The following is a 13,137-nucleotide window of genomic DNA, read 5'->3' as shown; positions in this document are numbered from 1 at the left end:
GTCCAACTTCTCTTTCCAAGGAAGTTTGAGGCTTATGTAGGAAGGGAGAAGCTCAGATTTAGAAATAGCTGTAGTTTGTTCTAAAACTATAACTAGCTTTTTAAATTCTTTAAATTGATGCTGTTTCCACAGTGTCACTGCTGTTTGTATCTGTTCCTGAAAGTGAGGCTAGGCAGGGGAGGTTTTTTGTGCTTTTGGAGTATTTTTTCAAGTAGGTAGGCTATGTACAACAATAATCCATGATGTGATTAATTTGGAAATCCTTACGCTGCTTTGGTTGACTTTAGATTCAAAAGTCTTCATGACTGAGTTAACTGAACTTTTCCTCTTAATGTCTGCTGGGGACTACACTACGCTTGCAGGCTGAGCTTTCATTTTCAGTTTACTGTTAACAGTTCCTTGCTAATTAACATTCATGAAAACAGGGGCTTCAGCCAGCTGTTAATATCACACTGCTGTCCTGCCCCTGTTCCCTTGCCATTGAAAAGGGGTAAGAACTGTAAGATTATTGGAGGTGGGAAATGGGACTGCCTCATCCCTTCATACAGCTGACTTAATAACAAACAGAACATCCATGAATAAATAAGAGAGTCCTGGGTTGTTTACTTAGCTTTTTATTTGTACAAAGGGACATAGCAGGGAGTGAAGAATGAACGCAACCAAGAATGCTGCTCCCGGGAACTCAGAGCTGTAGCTGCAAGCTACAGCATCCACCCTCCTGTGAACAGCACACAGCTATAGGCTGAGTTTTACATCAGATGAAGGGCTAAGAAAAATCAGTGATACAGGGCTGGTAATCAAAAGAAAAGGACCAGAAAGCAATAGAAGAGTGTTACCTTGCTTCCTCACTTCTGTTTCACTTAGATTAGAACTAGATCTGTTCTAGGCCAGCCTCCTACTGTCACTTTACTAATAGAGCAGCAGCAAAGAAAATCCCCCATTGCAATGAGAGTGGTCAGTGTCCTTTAAAACAGAGTGAACAGAAAACATGTCAGATGCAGCATAACATTTTAGAGAATGAGTCAACACAATTGTTCTAGCAGTTAAGTTTTAAAACACTAAATAAATTACTAGCCAAAACACCCCTATGTTAAATACCAAAGTAATACTTAATAAGCAAAATCCAGTTACTACTCATAGCAGTGCAAAACAAAATAGCAGCATTCATATGCAAGTGTGATTTCAGTGTAAACCCTTGAATTCATTCCTGAAAATGCATAGAACAGGTCTGTCCGGAGCTTAAACACAGCGAACTTCCAGAGAGCCTGAGCCCAGCAGTCTCGAGCATCTGCCTGGCTTGCAGACTTTTGGAGGCTCCTGTTTCCAGTAGGATAATAACCTGCTCGGGAGCACAAATCCACCTGCAAGGAGAGGAGTGCTCAGCACAAGCTGGAAACCCTCGCCCACTCCCCAGTTTGGAACAGGTTCAGCATGGCGGTTTTGGTGCAAGACTTCTTGGGGTTACCTAAGAGTTAAAGCAAATAACACGAGGAATGACAAGCCTGTCCCTGAACAGCTACACCAGATCTGTTCATGCTTCAGTATTTCTGCTCAGAGGTAAGCACGTACCAGACCCCCACAGCTGCGGTAGGTGGCTGAGCTTTTGCCTTTGGACTGTATTTGAAGGCTGTACTACAAACCCTCAAGACTCAGCATTCAAGCAAGGAACAAAATTAATCAGAAAGCAGAACTAGATATGGTGTAATCAAGTGCGTGGGCCTGCTTGTCAGACGGCGATGTCAGTAGTCTGGCTTGGTTCTTGTGCCGACCCCGAGGTTTGGTTCCCCGGGCACTGATTGGAACGGGCGTCACGGCTGGTCGAGCTCCCCACAGCCTCCCCAGGCTCCAGGTACACACACGCCCCAGGGATGCTCTTGAGTGCATCGTGTTGGATCAGCCTCGCTGAAACACTGCGTTTTGGGAGGAAGGTGTGTTGCTACAGACCCTGCTCAAACCCAACCGGGTTTGCTGTGGAAGCATTCGCGGGAGGTCCAGGGGTCAAGTTTGCGGAGGACTGGGGTGTGATTTCCAGCACCCGGCCATACTGTCATCGAAAGTGACGTCACGATGGAGCCGCCGATGTCGCGTGGATGAAGAGCCATTCCCGATGGAGCCACACGATGTTGCGCGGATGAAGAGCCGTGCGTGCAACATCAGGGTGTCCCCGGTCGCGGGTGGGGGAGGCGGTGGGGCGGCTGTGTGCCAGGCGGGAGAACCAGGCGGGACCAGCAGCGCTTCTCCACGACGGACCCGCCGGGTCCCGCTCGGTTACCGCCGCCGGACCGGCTTGTAGACGCAGATGGCCATGAGGATGATGGTGAGCAGCAGGGCGCTGAGGATGCTGCCCAGCAGCACTGCGGGAGGAGGGAGGAAGGCAGGTTAGGATTTGAACGCGCCCCCCACGACGCTTCCCCCAAATTAGCTTAAAAAAAAAAAAAAAAACCAAAAAAAAAAACCAAACAAACACTGAAAAACAAGCAGAAAGGTGCCCGCCGCCCTGCCGCTCCTTACCCAGGTTCTGCTTCTGCAGCACGGCGTAGGGCCGGCTGCGCTCCGCCGGGCCCGGGGCTAGCAGGGCCAGCGCCGCCAGCGCCCAGCCCCGCACCGCCGCCAGCACCATCGCCGACAGACCGACCGACCGACCGACCGACGGACGGACGGACCGGCAGCCGCCCCACCCCCCCGGCCTTTGTGCGCCCGGCCCGGCCCTTCCTCTTCCTGCCGCCCCGCCCCCCCCCGGCAGGACCCGCCCCCCCGGGTCAGCCATCCGCGGGGGGGGACCCAGGTGCCCGCCCCGGGGCGGGGGGGTCCCTCCACCCCTGTGTCCCCCCCAATCCCGTGTCCCTCCCCCAGCCCCGCGCCCCCCCAGCACTGCCGTCCCCCCCGGCCCCGTGTCCATCCCCACAGCCCCGTGTGTGTCCATCCCCCCAGCCCCGTGCCCCCCCCCCAGCTCTCCCCTGTCGTGTTCTGCATCACCCCGAAGGAGAGCGGGAGCCGCCGAGGGGGGACCGGGAGGGGTCCCCGCCGCGGACCGGCACACGGCTGCGCTGCCGGCTGGGAGATGCCGCTTTGCCTGCGCCGAGGTGAACGTGGGTGCTGGAAAGTGTTTCGTGGGCCCGGTTAAGGGGTGAGAAACGGTGGGGCCGCGTTGGAAGTGATGTGAGGTTACTGGGAAGCCGCGACAGGCGGCAGGTGGCTGGTTCACACCAGCGCCGGGGCTGCTTCACCCTGATATTTGTTTGTAAAACGAGATCTCTGAAGGTCTTGTCTTCTTCAAATGCCAGAGACCGCCGCTTCTCCCGCAGCCGATCCTCCCGGCTCAGCTGAGCTCCCGCCTGGCGGGGCCGGAGCCGGGAGGAGGCAGCAGGAGGGACCAGCCTGCCCTGCCGCAGCAGCGTGGTCCCGGCAGCCACCCGAGGGGCCACGCAGCTTCTCTGCTGGACTTCTTTCTGCTCTTTGCAACAGAACAAGGTATCCGTGTAGCCCCCCGCCTCCCCCAGCCCAGCCCTGTGCTCTCAGCAACACCACGGCGCTTCGTGAACGCAGCACGGCGAGCTCCGGCTCCTCTCCCTCCTCTGATCTAACAATTGATATCAGCTTTATTTTCCACGTCACTCACGGCACAGCTAAAGGCATGCACTGCTCACGCCGAACGGGTTTGCGCAGCAAGGTCGCGAGCATCTCTAAGCGAGGCGTGTTCACGGCTTGTACCGTCGGACTGCCGTCTCTCCGCAGCTGCACCTCCGTCTTTGCGGGGAGTCGGGGTTCACCTCCAAACCGGAGGAGTTTGGCCCCTTTGCTTCCAGCCCACGGGACTCAGCGGAGGGTCCCGTTCTCCCTGCTGTGGATCAGAGGTTTTCCCTGCCCGCGGCGAGAACGGGGTCCGGTTTGCCAGCACGTGCTGGTGGTGCTGCTTCTGCTGAGATGCCAGGACACGACGGGAGCTGGCAGCCGGAGAGCTGCCGCCAGCTCGCGCAGCCTCTGGGGGAGGGCTACAGGACGGGTGACATGCACACTGTGTCTGCTCGGGGGTCTCGTGGTTTTTTCTCCGGCCAAATGCAGACGGCGAGGCGCTGGAGGGTGTAAGCAGGCAGGAAAAAAAGGTAATGGGTTTCCTTCCCGCACCGGGGCCTGGTGCCACGAGCAGGGCTGCCTGCCCTGATGTGCCAAAGCCATCCCCGCCGAGACCTTGCTCGCTGCGGGGCTGTGGCCATGTCAGCCTGCAGCAGACTGCAGTGGGCAGGAGGTGTCCTGAGAGGACGGGTGACAGCTGGGGACGGTCTCCTGCCTCCAGGGCCATTGTGGATGTAGCCCCGCTGCCTCCTGGCCCAGCCAAAATCACAGCTTCAGAAATATGATTTAAAATGATCAGGCCATCAGCCACGCTCTTCTGAGCCCTTTTCCAGGCAGCTCTCCAGGCGTGATTTAATTGCCACGTCCACGAAGATGGTCAGCTGGCATCAACCATCTGTCCAGCTCCCCAGCCCTGGTCTTGGGCTGACTCAAGTGGGGGTCCTTGCCCACCCCCAGCCCACGCATGGGCCACCGGGTCGCCCACCCCGCTCCTCACCTGCTTGAGAGACCCTGGTGTCCAGACGAGCTTGTACACCATGTAGAAGGGGATGCAGATGAAGGACGATGCTTCTATGAGGTACCCCACTGAGATGCTCCACTCGGGGTACTGGTAGTCGAAGAGCGTCAGGGGTGGCTGGTCCAGGAGGGAGCTGATAACTATGAACTGTAACAAATGAAGCGCAGGGCGTTAGGGAAGGATGCTCATGGGGCCAGGCTATGGCAGGACATGCCCCGCTGCCTGTCACAAGCAGCACAGGGCTGTACAGCCCACAAAACCCATGCGCACACAGCATGGGTGGCCAGAAAAGCTCTTTTGGGGTGGCCGAGCATCCCTGGCAGATGAGCCCGTTGGTTCCCCATGGAGAGCCAATCCACTGTGACATCTCCCCAGCCCCAGCACTGACCCGGCTCATCCCGAGGTTAACACCGCCCGCGTCCCACTGCCACCGCTTCTTTCCTAACTGCGAAAGGCCAGCGTGGACGTTGCGGTGACATTTCCCAGACTGTCAGCCCTCGCTAGGCGTGGGCTGGGAGGTCTTCGCCTAACAAACCCCACAGAGCCAGTGGCCTGCGAAGGCTGCACGTCCGCGTGCTGAAATGAAATCATTTGCTGTCTGCTTTGATTATAATACTTCTCTCTTAATAACCTGGGCAAAGCCCTTAGAGCTGTAATTAATCCTCACAAGGCCTCTTCTCCTGCAGATCCAGTGAGATTAGACCCCTGTGCCTCTGCAGACGGCAGCCTTTGAAGTGCCGGGGGAGCTGGCATTTCAAAGGGGACGGATCCAGCCTGGCGCGCAGCACCGCAGTGCCATCAGAGACGCAGCCGTGGCTGGCCGTACCAGCACGAGCGTGGGACGCCACAGACCAGGAGGATGATACAAGGCTGCATTTGTGCCCGTGTGAGCACCCAGCTGCTGGCTCCCAGCTTTGCCTGGAGCTGCAGAAGAGGCTGGAAAATGTACTCCCAGCTCGCTTTTTTGATGAAACCCACTGTCCCAGGGACTGCAGGCAGCTTGTCATTGCCCATGGCTGGAGCAGCAGCATAGGGAGCCGGCAGGGAGGGCTGGCATGAGGTCCTACAGCCCTGGCCAGGACCCTGGTCCACCCTCTTGGCAGCTTGTTCACCCCATGCAAGCGAGAGGGTGAGACCATGCAGCGGCACAGGTCCCCAGAGAGCTGGGCAGCAGCAGCAGCAGCTGGCAAGGGAAGAGCAGCTCCCCTGCGGGATGTTCAGAGGGAGGCTGACAACCTGGTCTTTATTTCGGACTGTAGATACTCACCGCCAACAAGGCAGGGCTGACAGCGACCCAGCACACCTTCCAGAACATCCCCGGAGTGAAGCCCAGCATGGCTTTCACATCGCGGGAGAACCTCTGTATCCCTGCCAGAGAAGAAAGCTGTCATGGCCCCAGAGACCCGCGGAGGATGTGGGTACAGGGACGTGGGCACAATGCCCTCCGTGCTCCATCAGAGCCTTGCCAGGAGTCATCACATACATGCTTCTTCCCCCAAACCCCCTGGCATTTACTCAGGTACCTAAGGTTAAATACCCCTGTAGGTGCCTGTGGGATGTTTTTCATAGCAGAGGCAGTTTCTTACCATAAAACCAGGAGACAGCTATTGTTTCCAGTAGCACCACCGCCAGGATTGAGCAGCCAGCACCGAACTCCTCCAGCAGCTTCACCACATAGGCTCCCCCCTGGAACAGCACAACGGAGGGGATGGTGGCTGCAGACCCCGTGGGGATGAGGAGCAGGTCTTCAGCAAAGTCCTGTGCCACGGGTTGTTGGAGAAACAAGTAGGTGTGTGATGGGGACGGGAGTGGAGCGGTGCCCAGTGGTACTCACGTAGGTGAGGGTGCTCAGGGAGCCCAGGAAACAGACTGTGATGAGGCCAAGGACGAAAAGCTCCCGTCGCCCGGCCAGGACCTGAGGGTACTCATCCATCACAGCCGTGATCACAGCCTCCAAGCCCCCAAACTGCAAAGGAAATGCCAGCATGAGGCGGAGAAAGGAGTTGTGGGGCTAGTCCCATTCTTGGAGAAAACCTGCTCCCTGCAAGCTCCCCTCTGCCCGTGAGCAGAGTGGTGACATCCCATCTTATCCCTTCCCTCCAGGGTGACCATCCCCTCCGATGGGCTTTGGAGGACGCCAGCTCAGACCCACTAGAGACGATGGTGCAGTGCTCCCTCTGTCCCCACACTCATAGGGCTCAGGCAGGCAGGTCTCCTTCCCGAGGCCATAGCTCCCCTTGTCACCCTGGTATTCCCCGTGGGACACAGCCAGCCATTCCCAGTCCCTCGCACTCAATGGAGTTCCCTACCGTGCTGTCCAGCCCCAGTGTTATCATCATCAGGAAGAATATGATGGCGAAGAAGGTGGATCCCACCATGTTGGCAATTGCTTCGGGGTAGGTGATAAAAAGGAGGCTCGGCCCTAGGAAGGAACACTGGTTTGGTTTGCCGTTCCCCAGCTGCTCTGGCACAGCCCTGGGTGCTGGCAGCGGTGGGAATGCATGTGGGGAGCATGCCCCAAAGCCAGAGCATCTGTGCCTGTTCTGGCTGAGATACAGGGGCCAGACACCTCGCTGTCCTCCACTCCTGGGAACTGCTCCCGGGCACAAGCCCCCGCGCCCCGGCAGACCCCAGGGCTGGCCATCACCCCATCCCCCCTCAGCCACGATGGGCACACAGAGCCCAAGGGCAGCTGGTCACTGCCGGGCCAGGACGGAGCAGTCGTGCTGGAGGGAGGCGAACCTTTGTCTCTCGCGACATCCTCCACCTCCACGTCCCTCATCTCGGCCATGTAGCCCAGCACGGTGAAGATGACGAAGCCCGAGAGGAAGCTGGTGAGGCAGTTCACGGTGCTGGCGATGAGCGCGTCCCTAGAAAGCAGGGAGATGTGTCCTGCAGCAGAACCCCCCCTCCAGTTCAGCTCTCACCCCAGCCTGGCTGCTCTGGTCACCTGTACTCCCACCAGTTCCCTCTCCTGGCCCTGCATACCAAAACCATCAGTAAAAAGGGGAAAGATGCTCAGCCTGCAGCCGCAGGGTACGGGAGCTGCCTGGATGTGGCTCCGCTGTAGCCATGCCTGGTGCAGCCCCCGTGCCCGCCGGGACCCATGGCTGTGGGAGCTCACCGGTAGCAGTTGTTGTGGAAATGGTTGTAACTGGCCAAAGCAAGGAGGACACCGAATCCAGGGCCCAAGGAGAAGAAAATCTGTGCAGCAGCATCAACCCAAACCTGGCAGGAGAAGCAACAGGCAGGCTGGAGAATGGGCAAGGCAGGAGGTCCTTGAGACTGGGAGGTGCCCCATGGCATGCCCACCCCATGGCATGCCCACCCCATGGCACAGGGATGGGGTCTGTGTTGGCACATGCTGCCTAACCTCCCCTTTTGCCTGCCTCATCCCCCTATGAGATGTCCTGGGAGCAGGGGAGCTGCTGTGGGACAGAGGGAGGTCATTTCCACCCTGAAGTCCTGCAGCAGCAGAATTAAGCAACGGCATCTGTGCTTACTCATGCTCGGAGTGGGAACGAAGTCGAGGGGAGCCCCGAGACCCCCGTGCCCAAGTTCGGCGCCAGCAGTGCAGCCCTGATTACCTTTAATGAGAATTCTCAAGTGCTGCCTGGTAATTACCCACAGGAAGCCTATTGTCAGGCTGGGGGGGAGAACATGGCACAAACAAAACCCAGCAGCAATGAGATGGGTGATTCAATTATAGATTTACATTTCCAACAGCCTGTCCAGGGTGCCTTGTTTCTGCAGGAACAAGGGCCCCATCGCCCTGCGGCTCCAGCGGTGGGACCAGACGTGGGCAAGGGTGGGTGTGTGTCCCGGGGAGGGGGTCTGGGTGCTGCCGTCCCTGGGGTGGGGGGCAGCCAGAGCCGGGGCAGCACGTCCTGCTGCGCACTCACCGCGGTGCTCAGGAGCTTGCCCCAGTCCGGGCGCAGGTAGAAGATGACCCCTCTCCAGGCACCAGGCAGCGTGGCCCCCCGGACCAGCAGGACAAGGAGGACGACATAGGGCAGCGTGGCCGTCACCCACACCACCTGGAGAGAGGCAGCTGTCAGCCCGCAGCACCGGCAGGGCTGCTCCACCGAGCACCCAAACCGCCTGTGTCGGGCACGGCTGGCTTGCTCGTGCCTGCCTGGGGTGGCCGAGGGGTAGGGGTGTGGGGAGGGGGCAATATCCCGTGTTTAAGCAGCCAGGGGAGATGCAAGACCTCACCAGGGCTCGGTCTCTCCTGCCTGGGCCTGGCCGTAGAGGGGATGCTTGCGTGCCAGGCTGCGAGCTCCCATGTGCCCACGGCTCCGGCATTTCTGTGCCTGGGAAGGGCTGGTGCTGGAGCCCTCTTTCTTACCTTCCCGGAGGTTTTCACCCCTTTCCACAGGCTGAAGTAGACAATGGTAAAGATGAGGAAGAGGCAGAGGAGAAGCTGCCAGCGGATGCCCCCCACGTCATACAGGCCCCCAGACTTCTGGATCTCCAGGACCTTCCTCCTGCGGGCAGGGACCCCCGTGGCCGGGGAGGGTGTCTCAGGCTGGCACGGTGCTGCTGGGTCTGCCCTTGCAGGCAGCCGGGCAGCGGGCTCAGCCCTGGGCAGGCAGTCCCACGCTCACCTCTCCCCCAGCACACCAAGAACGGGGACGATGAGCTCCCCAAGAGCATCCTTGCATCAGAGCCTGCTTCCAGGCACCCCGGTCCTGCTCCCCGCGCAGCAGACCCAAGTGCCTCCACGGGAATGTCCCCCAGCTTAAACACACCATGCACGTACGTGCACTTACGTATAAAACTCTTCAGCAGGGGACCTGGAGAAGTTGGTCCAGGTCACATTGCTTCTCCCGAAGTAGTTGGTGCAGGCTGGTGTGTTCCAGGGGTTGTCGCAGCTCGCCCAGGGCAGGGTGCCCGAGAAGGACGAGTAGAAGTAGTAGAGAGCCCAGGCGATGATGGTGTTGTAGTAGAAGGAGACGTACAGGCCAATGATGCAAATAGCGAAGCCGATGCCTGGGGAAAGAGGGGGCCAGTCTCAGCAGCCCACGTGGGTCCAGCCCTCTCTCCGTCCCCTGGAACATGGCTGCGGGGACCTGCACGGCCCCGCTCACCAACACTGCATGGCCCCAAGTCCTCAGCAGTGGCCTGGGGCTATGGGGGCTCTTACCTTTAAAGATGGGGCAGATGCGCTTCCAGATGGGGATGGCGCCCGTCCTGTGGAACTGCCCCAGGGCCAGCTCCATGTAGAAGAGGGGCACCCCTCCGAAAACAGCCATCAGTGTGTACGGGATGAGAAAGGCTCCTGCGGGGTGAGGAGCAGAGCAGCAGTGACCACCACGGCCCTGCGCCGGCTGGCAAGCACAGGCAGGCTGCGGGCTGGGGGCTGCCACTGCCGTCCCTCCCAGAGCTGCAGAGATGTGTCACAGAGGAGCATGGATGAGGGATTTGGGCGCGTGTTTGTAAGATGCTTTGCAAATTATCTGTTCAGAGGGGCTCATGGGTGTCAGGACCTCGGTTGGTGCGCCAGCTTTCCGGGCTGCTGTGTCAGTCCCCACTGGCATCCCAGCCTTCACGGGGAGGGATCGTTTGGCTGGGATGGTACAAAGAGCAATACAAACCATCAGGGTGCAGAGGACAGGGCACCAAGCACCTACCAGGTCTAGAAGAATTTTGGAGAAAATCCTGCTGAATATGCACGGTCACCCCAAGACACAAATAATTAATGCTGTAATCTGCATTATTCATAACAATGTCATCTTTACCAGGGCTACACTTGTACCCCATGGAGGTTTTGGAACTGGAGCTGCTCTCTGCGCTCGTCAGAATAGCCCTGTTGGGATTAGTTAATTTAACCCCCACGGCTCCTCTCTCCGAGAGCCCTCCACGCACTCCACCCTCAACCCCTCAAGGGTTTCTCTACTAGGAACATCTCCAGCTGATGGGTGAGCCCACCACCAGCCCAGATCAGCACTCCTGCTCTGCGTGGACCATGGCTGTCCTTTCCAAGAGCTGCTGTTTGAACTCCTCACCCTCCTGTGTGCATGGCGGGGCGAGGAAAGCATCTGCCTGAACCACATCAATGAAGAATGGCTAAAGTTTGCTCCCAGTCCCATAGGAGTAAATCACAAATAACTGCGCTTCAGTGTGGGCACCTGGGATCCATGTTTTAGCCTTGAGTATGGTACTAATTATCTCCTTCTAATTTTCCCAAGCAGTAGAGGATGTTACCCAAATGCCGACTTTGGCAATTAAATCCACTGTGCATTTGCAAACAGCACAAAATTTTCATTCCTCATTTTTAATTTCCATGCAAGGGTTTTTTTCTACCCTGCTCTATTTAAAGCAATTCATTTAAATGTCATTTACTCAAGGTTTTTTCCTTCATGGAGCTTTTGTATCTTAACTTTCTGTTGATCGCTCACAGGATTGAACACCCCGAGCCCTGTGCGGCATGGGGCTGAGCGTCCCGGGGAGCTGGGGCTGCTCTGTGGGGTCCAGCACTGCCAGTGGCATGGCTGGGATCTGCGGCAGGCGGCTGGGATACTTGCGAGGATTATTTTAAAACATGAGCCATCAGAAAGGGTTGCTTAAGTCACAGGATCTTAAAGGGTATGAACCTCCCACCCCAAATTTACAGATTCTTAATCTTTTTATGCAGTTTGGACCACGCTAATTTTCTCTTTGTGACCCCAGAGCTGCTAACGCACCTCTAACCATGCTGGGGAAGGAGTGAATGACACTGGGGAAGGAGCGAATGGAGTAGGATTTTGAATGAAGAAAGACACAAAAAAGAAAAAATACAGGTGTCAGGAGAAGTTGGGTCAGTCTCTAAACCGCCCTGTGCAGAGAGGAGCAGCTAGAGACAAAGAAAGAAAAGAAACAGCGAGTTTTTCAGCATTGGAAAGATGAAAAACAGATTTCTTTTCTCCAAAAGAAGATTTAAATAATCCTAGTGGTGTCCTTACCCCCTCCGTTTTGGTAGCAGATGTAAGGGAACCGCCAGACGTTGCCCAGATCGACGGCGAATCCGATGACCGAGAGGAGGAAATCCATTTTTTTGCTCCACTTGTCCCTGGGGTGGCTTTTGGGCCCCAGGGGCGCGGGGCTGGCCGTGGGACCCAGGTGAGGGGCCGTGACTTGCCGGGGAGGGCTGGCGGTGGGTGCCGGGCAGGACTGCTCTGCCATCCTGCCACCCTGGTAAATCCTGCAGGATTCAGGCTGAGTAACTTGGGCAAGGGAAGGATTTTTCTGTTGCTGATGACAGATCCGAGGAGGGGAGGGTCAGGCTGACTGCGCTTCCCCACCTCCCGCTGGAAACCCACAGCACCGAGAGCAGCCGGCAGAGAAACCCATCCTCTGATCAAAGGCAGGAGGGGGGAGAGCAGTTTTCCGAGCGCAGGGCTGAGGACCAGCCTCACCGCATGGGTTTCTGTCCCCTATGCTCCCTGGGTCTGCACCCGGGTGGGTGCAGTTTGGGGTTGGGGTGGGGTTGGTGAAACGGAACCGTATTTGCACACAGGGGTGGTGGTCCTTCCTCCTAACAAATAGATATTTCTTTCTCCTTGGTGTATTTTGCAATTACTGCTCTGCGAATGATGACACCAGACCCACCAAAGGCAGATGACCGCTCGTTCTTGCAGGGGAAGCAAGTGGCGCCTGGAAATTTCCCCCCGGCCGGGAGGCAAGTGCAGAGCACAAACCCAACCGGCACTCACTGGGAGCCCACCAGACCCTTGTGGGCCAGGGGCATCTCTGTGCACTGCCGGGAGCCAGCACCACTGGCACAGAGCTGCCCGGTTTAAGTCATCCCGCATCACCCTGTCTGTCCTCATGGACTTGCTGGGTCTTTCTGTAGCGCAGGGGTGTGTGAGTTGTTGCCACTCAGAAGTGAAGTAATTTTTGCAGCTCAGATATGACCAGGGAGGGGATGGGAGTGTACCGAAAGCCATTGTTCTCTTCAGTTTGACAGTTAAACAGCAAATTTCATTGCAAATGAAATGTACCTGTGAAGGCTTACAGCTGGGGAAGGTCCCTGCATCTCACCCCCAGCTGCGACACGGGGGCTGCTGCCGAGCTGTGGACACATATTTAGCTAATGGTCACAAGAGCATTCCAGATGCCTTTTGAAGGCCTTGAACAGAATAAACAAGAAGGCAAAAAAAGAAAGATGCCAATTAGAAGAACACAGGTGCGCATTCCACGATAAAGGGAACTTGGCACAAACAACCTCAATTCCACAGTTTATCTTGACCAATTAGACTGAGACAAGTTTCGCATGTTTTAGTATAACCAATTATGTCTTATGTTTATGCGCGTGTACAGTGTTGATATAACCAATCATTAAGTGTAACTAGGCGCGTGGACAGTGCGTGAATAATGTGTGTAACCAATAGTAAAATAGCTAAGCGCATGTACAGATGTAACCAATGTATAAAATGATGTCTGATGCTCTAGTAAATGGTCTTCAACTATGATCATATTGATCTGTCGTTGAGTCCATGATTATGCTCCCACACGGAGCGAGCCGGGTGCTCCCAGGGCTCCAGGATGCTCCAGCACCAGCATTT

General features: G+C 56.8%; 2 protein-coding genes across 2 annotated transcripts; both read right to left on the bottom strand.

Annotated features, from left to right (window-relative positions):
- Positions 1-606: 606 nt before the first annotated feature.
- On the bottom strand, positions 607-2,701 carry C11H12orf76 (chromosome 11 C12orf76 homolog). The gene is made up of 2 exons (XM_075039586.1): positions 2,512-2,701; positions 607-2,354 (listed from the first exon to the last, which is right to left on the bottom strand). The coding sequence occupies exons 1-2, from the start codon at positions 2,618-2,620 to the stop codon at positions 2,269-2,271; spliced, it is 195 nt and encodes a 64-aa protein (XP_074895687.1). The 5' UTR covers positions 2,621-2,701; the 3' UTR covers positions 607-2,268.
- Positions 2,702-3,992: 1,291 nt separating this feature from the next.
- LOC142036418 (sodium-dependent serotonin transporter-like) lies at positions 3,993-11,755 on the bottom strand. Its single transcript, XM_075039585.1, has 13 exons — positions 11,536-11,755; positions 9,738-9,872; positions 9,364-9,583; positions 8,940-9,078; positions 8,494-8,628; positions 7,716-7,819; positions 7,334-7,461; positions 6,901-7,013; positions 6,426-6,557; positions 6,178-6,277; positions 5,859-5,959; positions 4,571-4,738; positions 3,993-4,073 (listed from the first exon to the last, which is right to left on the bottom strand). The coding sequence occupies exons 1-13, from the start codon at positions 11,753-11,755 to the stop codon at positions 3,993-3,995; spliced, it is 1,776 nt and encodes a 591-aa protein (XP_074895686.1).
- Between the last annotated feature and the right edge of the window lie 1,382 nt (positions 11,756-13,137).

Source organism: Buteo buteo, chromosome 11 (genome assembly GCF_964188355.1).
Source record: "Buteo buteo chromosome 11, bButBut1.hap1.1, whole genome shotgun sequence".
Classification (NCBI taxonomy): Eukaryota; Metazoa; Chordata; class Aves; order Accipitriformes; family Accipitridae; genus Buteo; species Buteo buteo.
The sequence above is the reverse complement of the archived record's forward strand: the minus strand, read 5'-3'. Positions and strand labels throughout refer to the sequence as shown.

Bases quoted from the DNA above. Each gene is read 5' to 3' on its own strand.
- C11H12orf76 (XM_075039586.1), bottom strand. From the start codon at position 2,620: ATGGTGCTGGCGGCGGTGCGGGGCTGGGCGCTGGCGGCGCTGGCCCTG. The intron at 2,355-2,511 runs GTAAGGAGCGGC...CTCCTCCCGCAG, and splicing joins GCTGCAGAAGCAGAACCTGG to TGCTGCTGGGCAGCATCCTC.
- LOC142036418 (XM_075039585.1), bottom strand. From the start codon at position 11,755: ATGGCAGAGCAGTCCTGCCCGGCACCCACCGCCAGCCCTCCCCGGCAA. The intron at 9,584-9,737 runs GTAAGAGCCCCC...CTCTTTCCCCAG, and splicing joins CATCTGCCCCATCTTTAAAG to GCATCGGCTTCGCTATTTGC. The intron at 4,739-5,858 runs GTGAGTATCTAC...CATTTGTTACAG, and splicing joins TCAGCCCTGCCTTGTTGGCG to TTCATAGTTATCAGCTCCCT.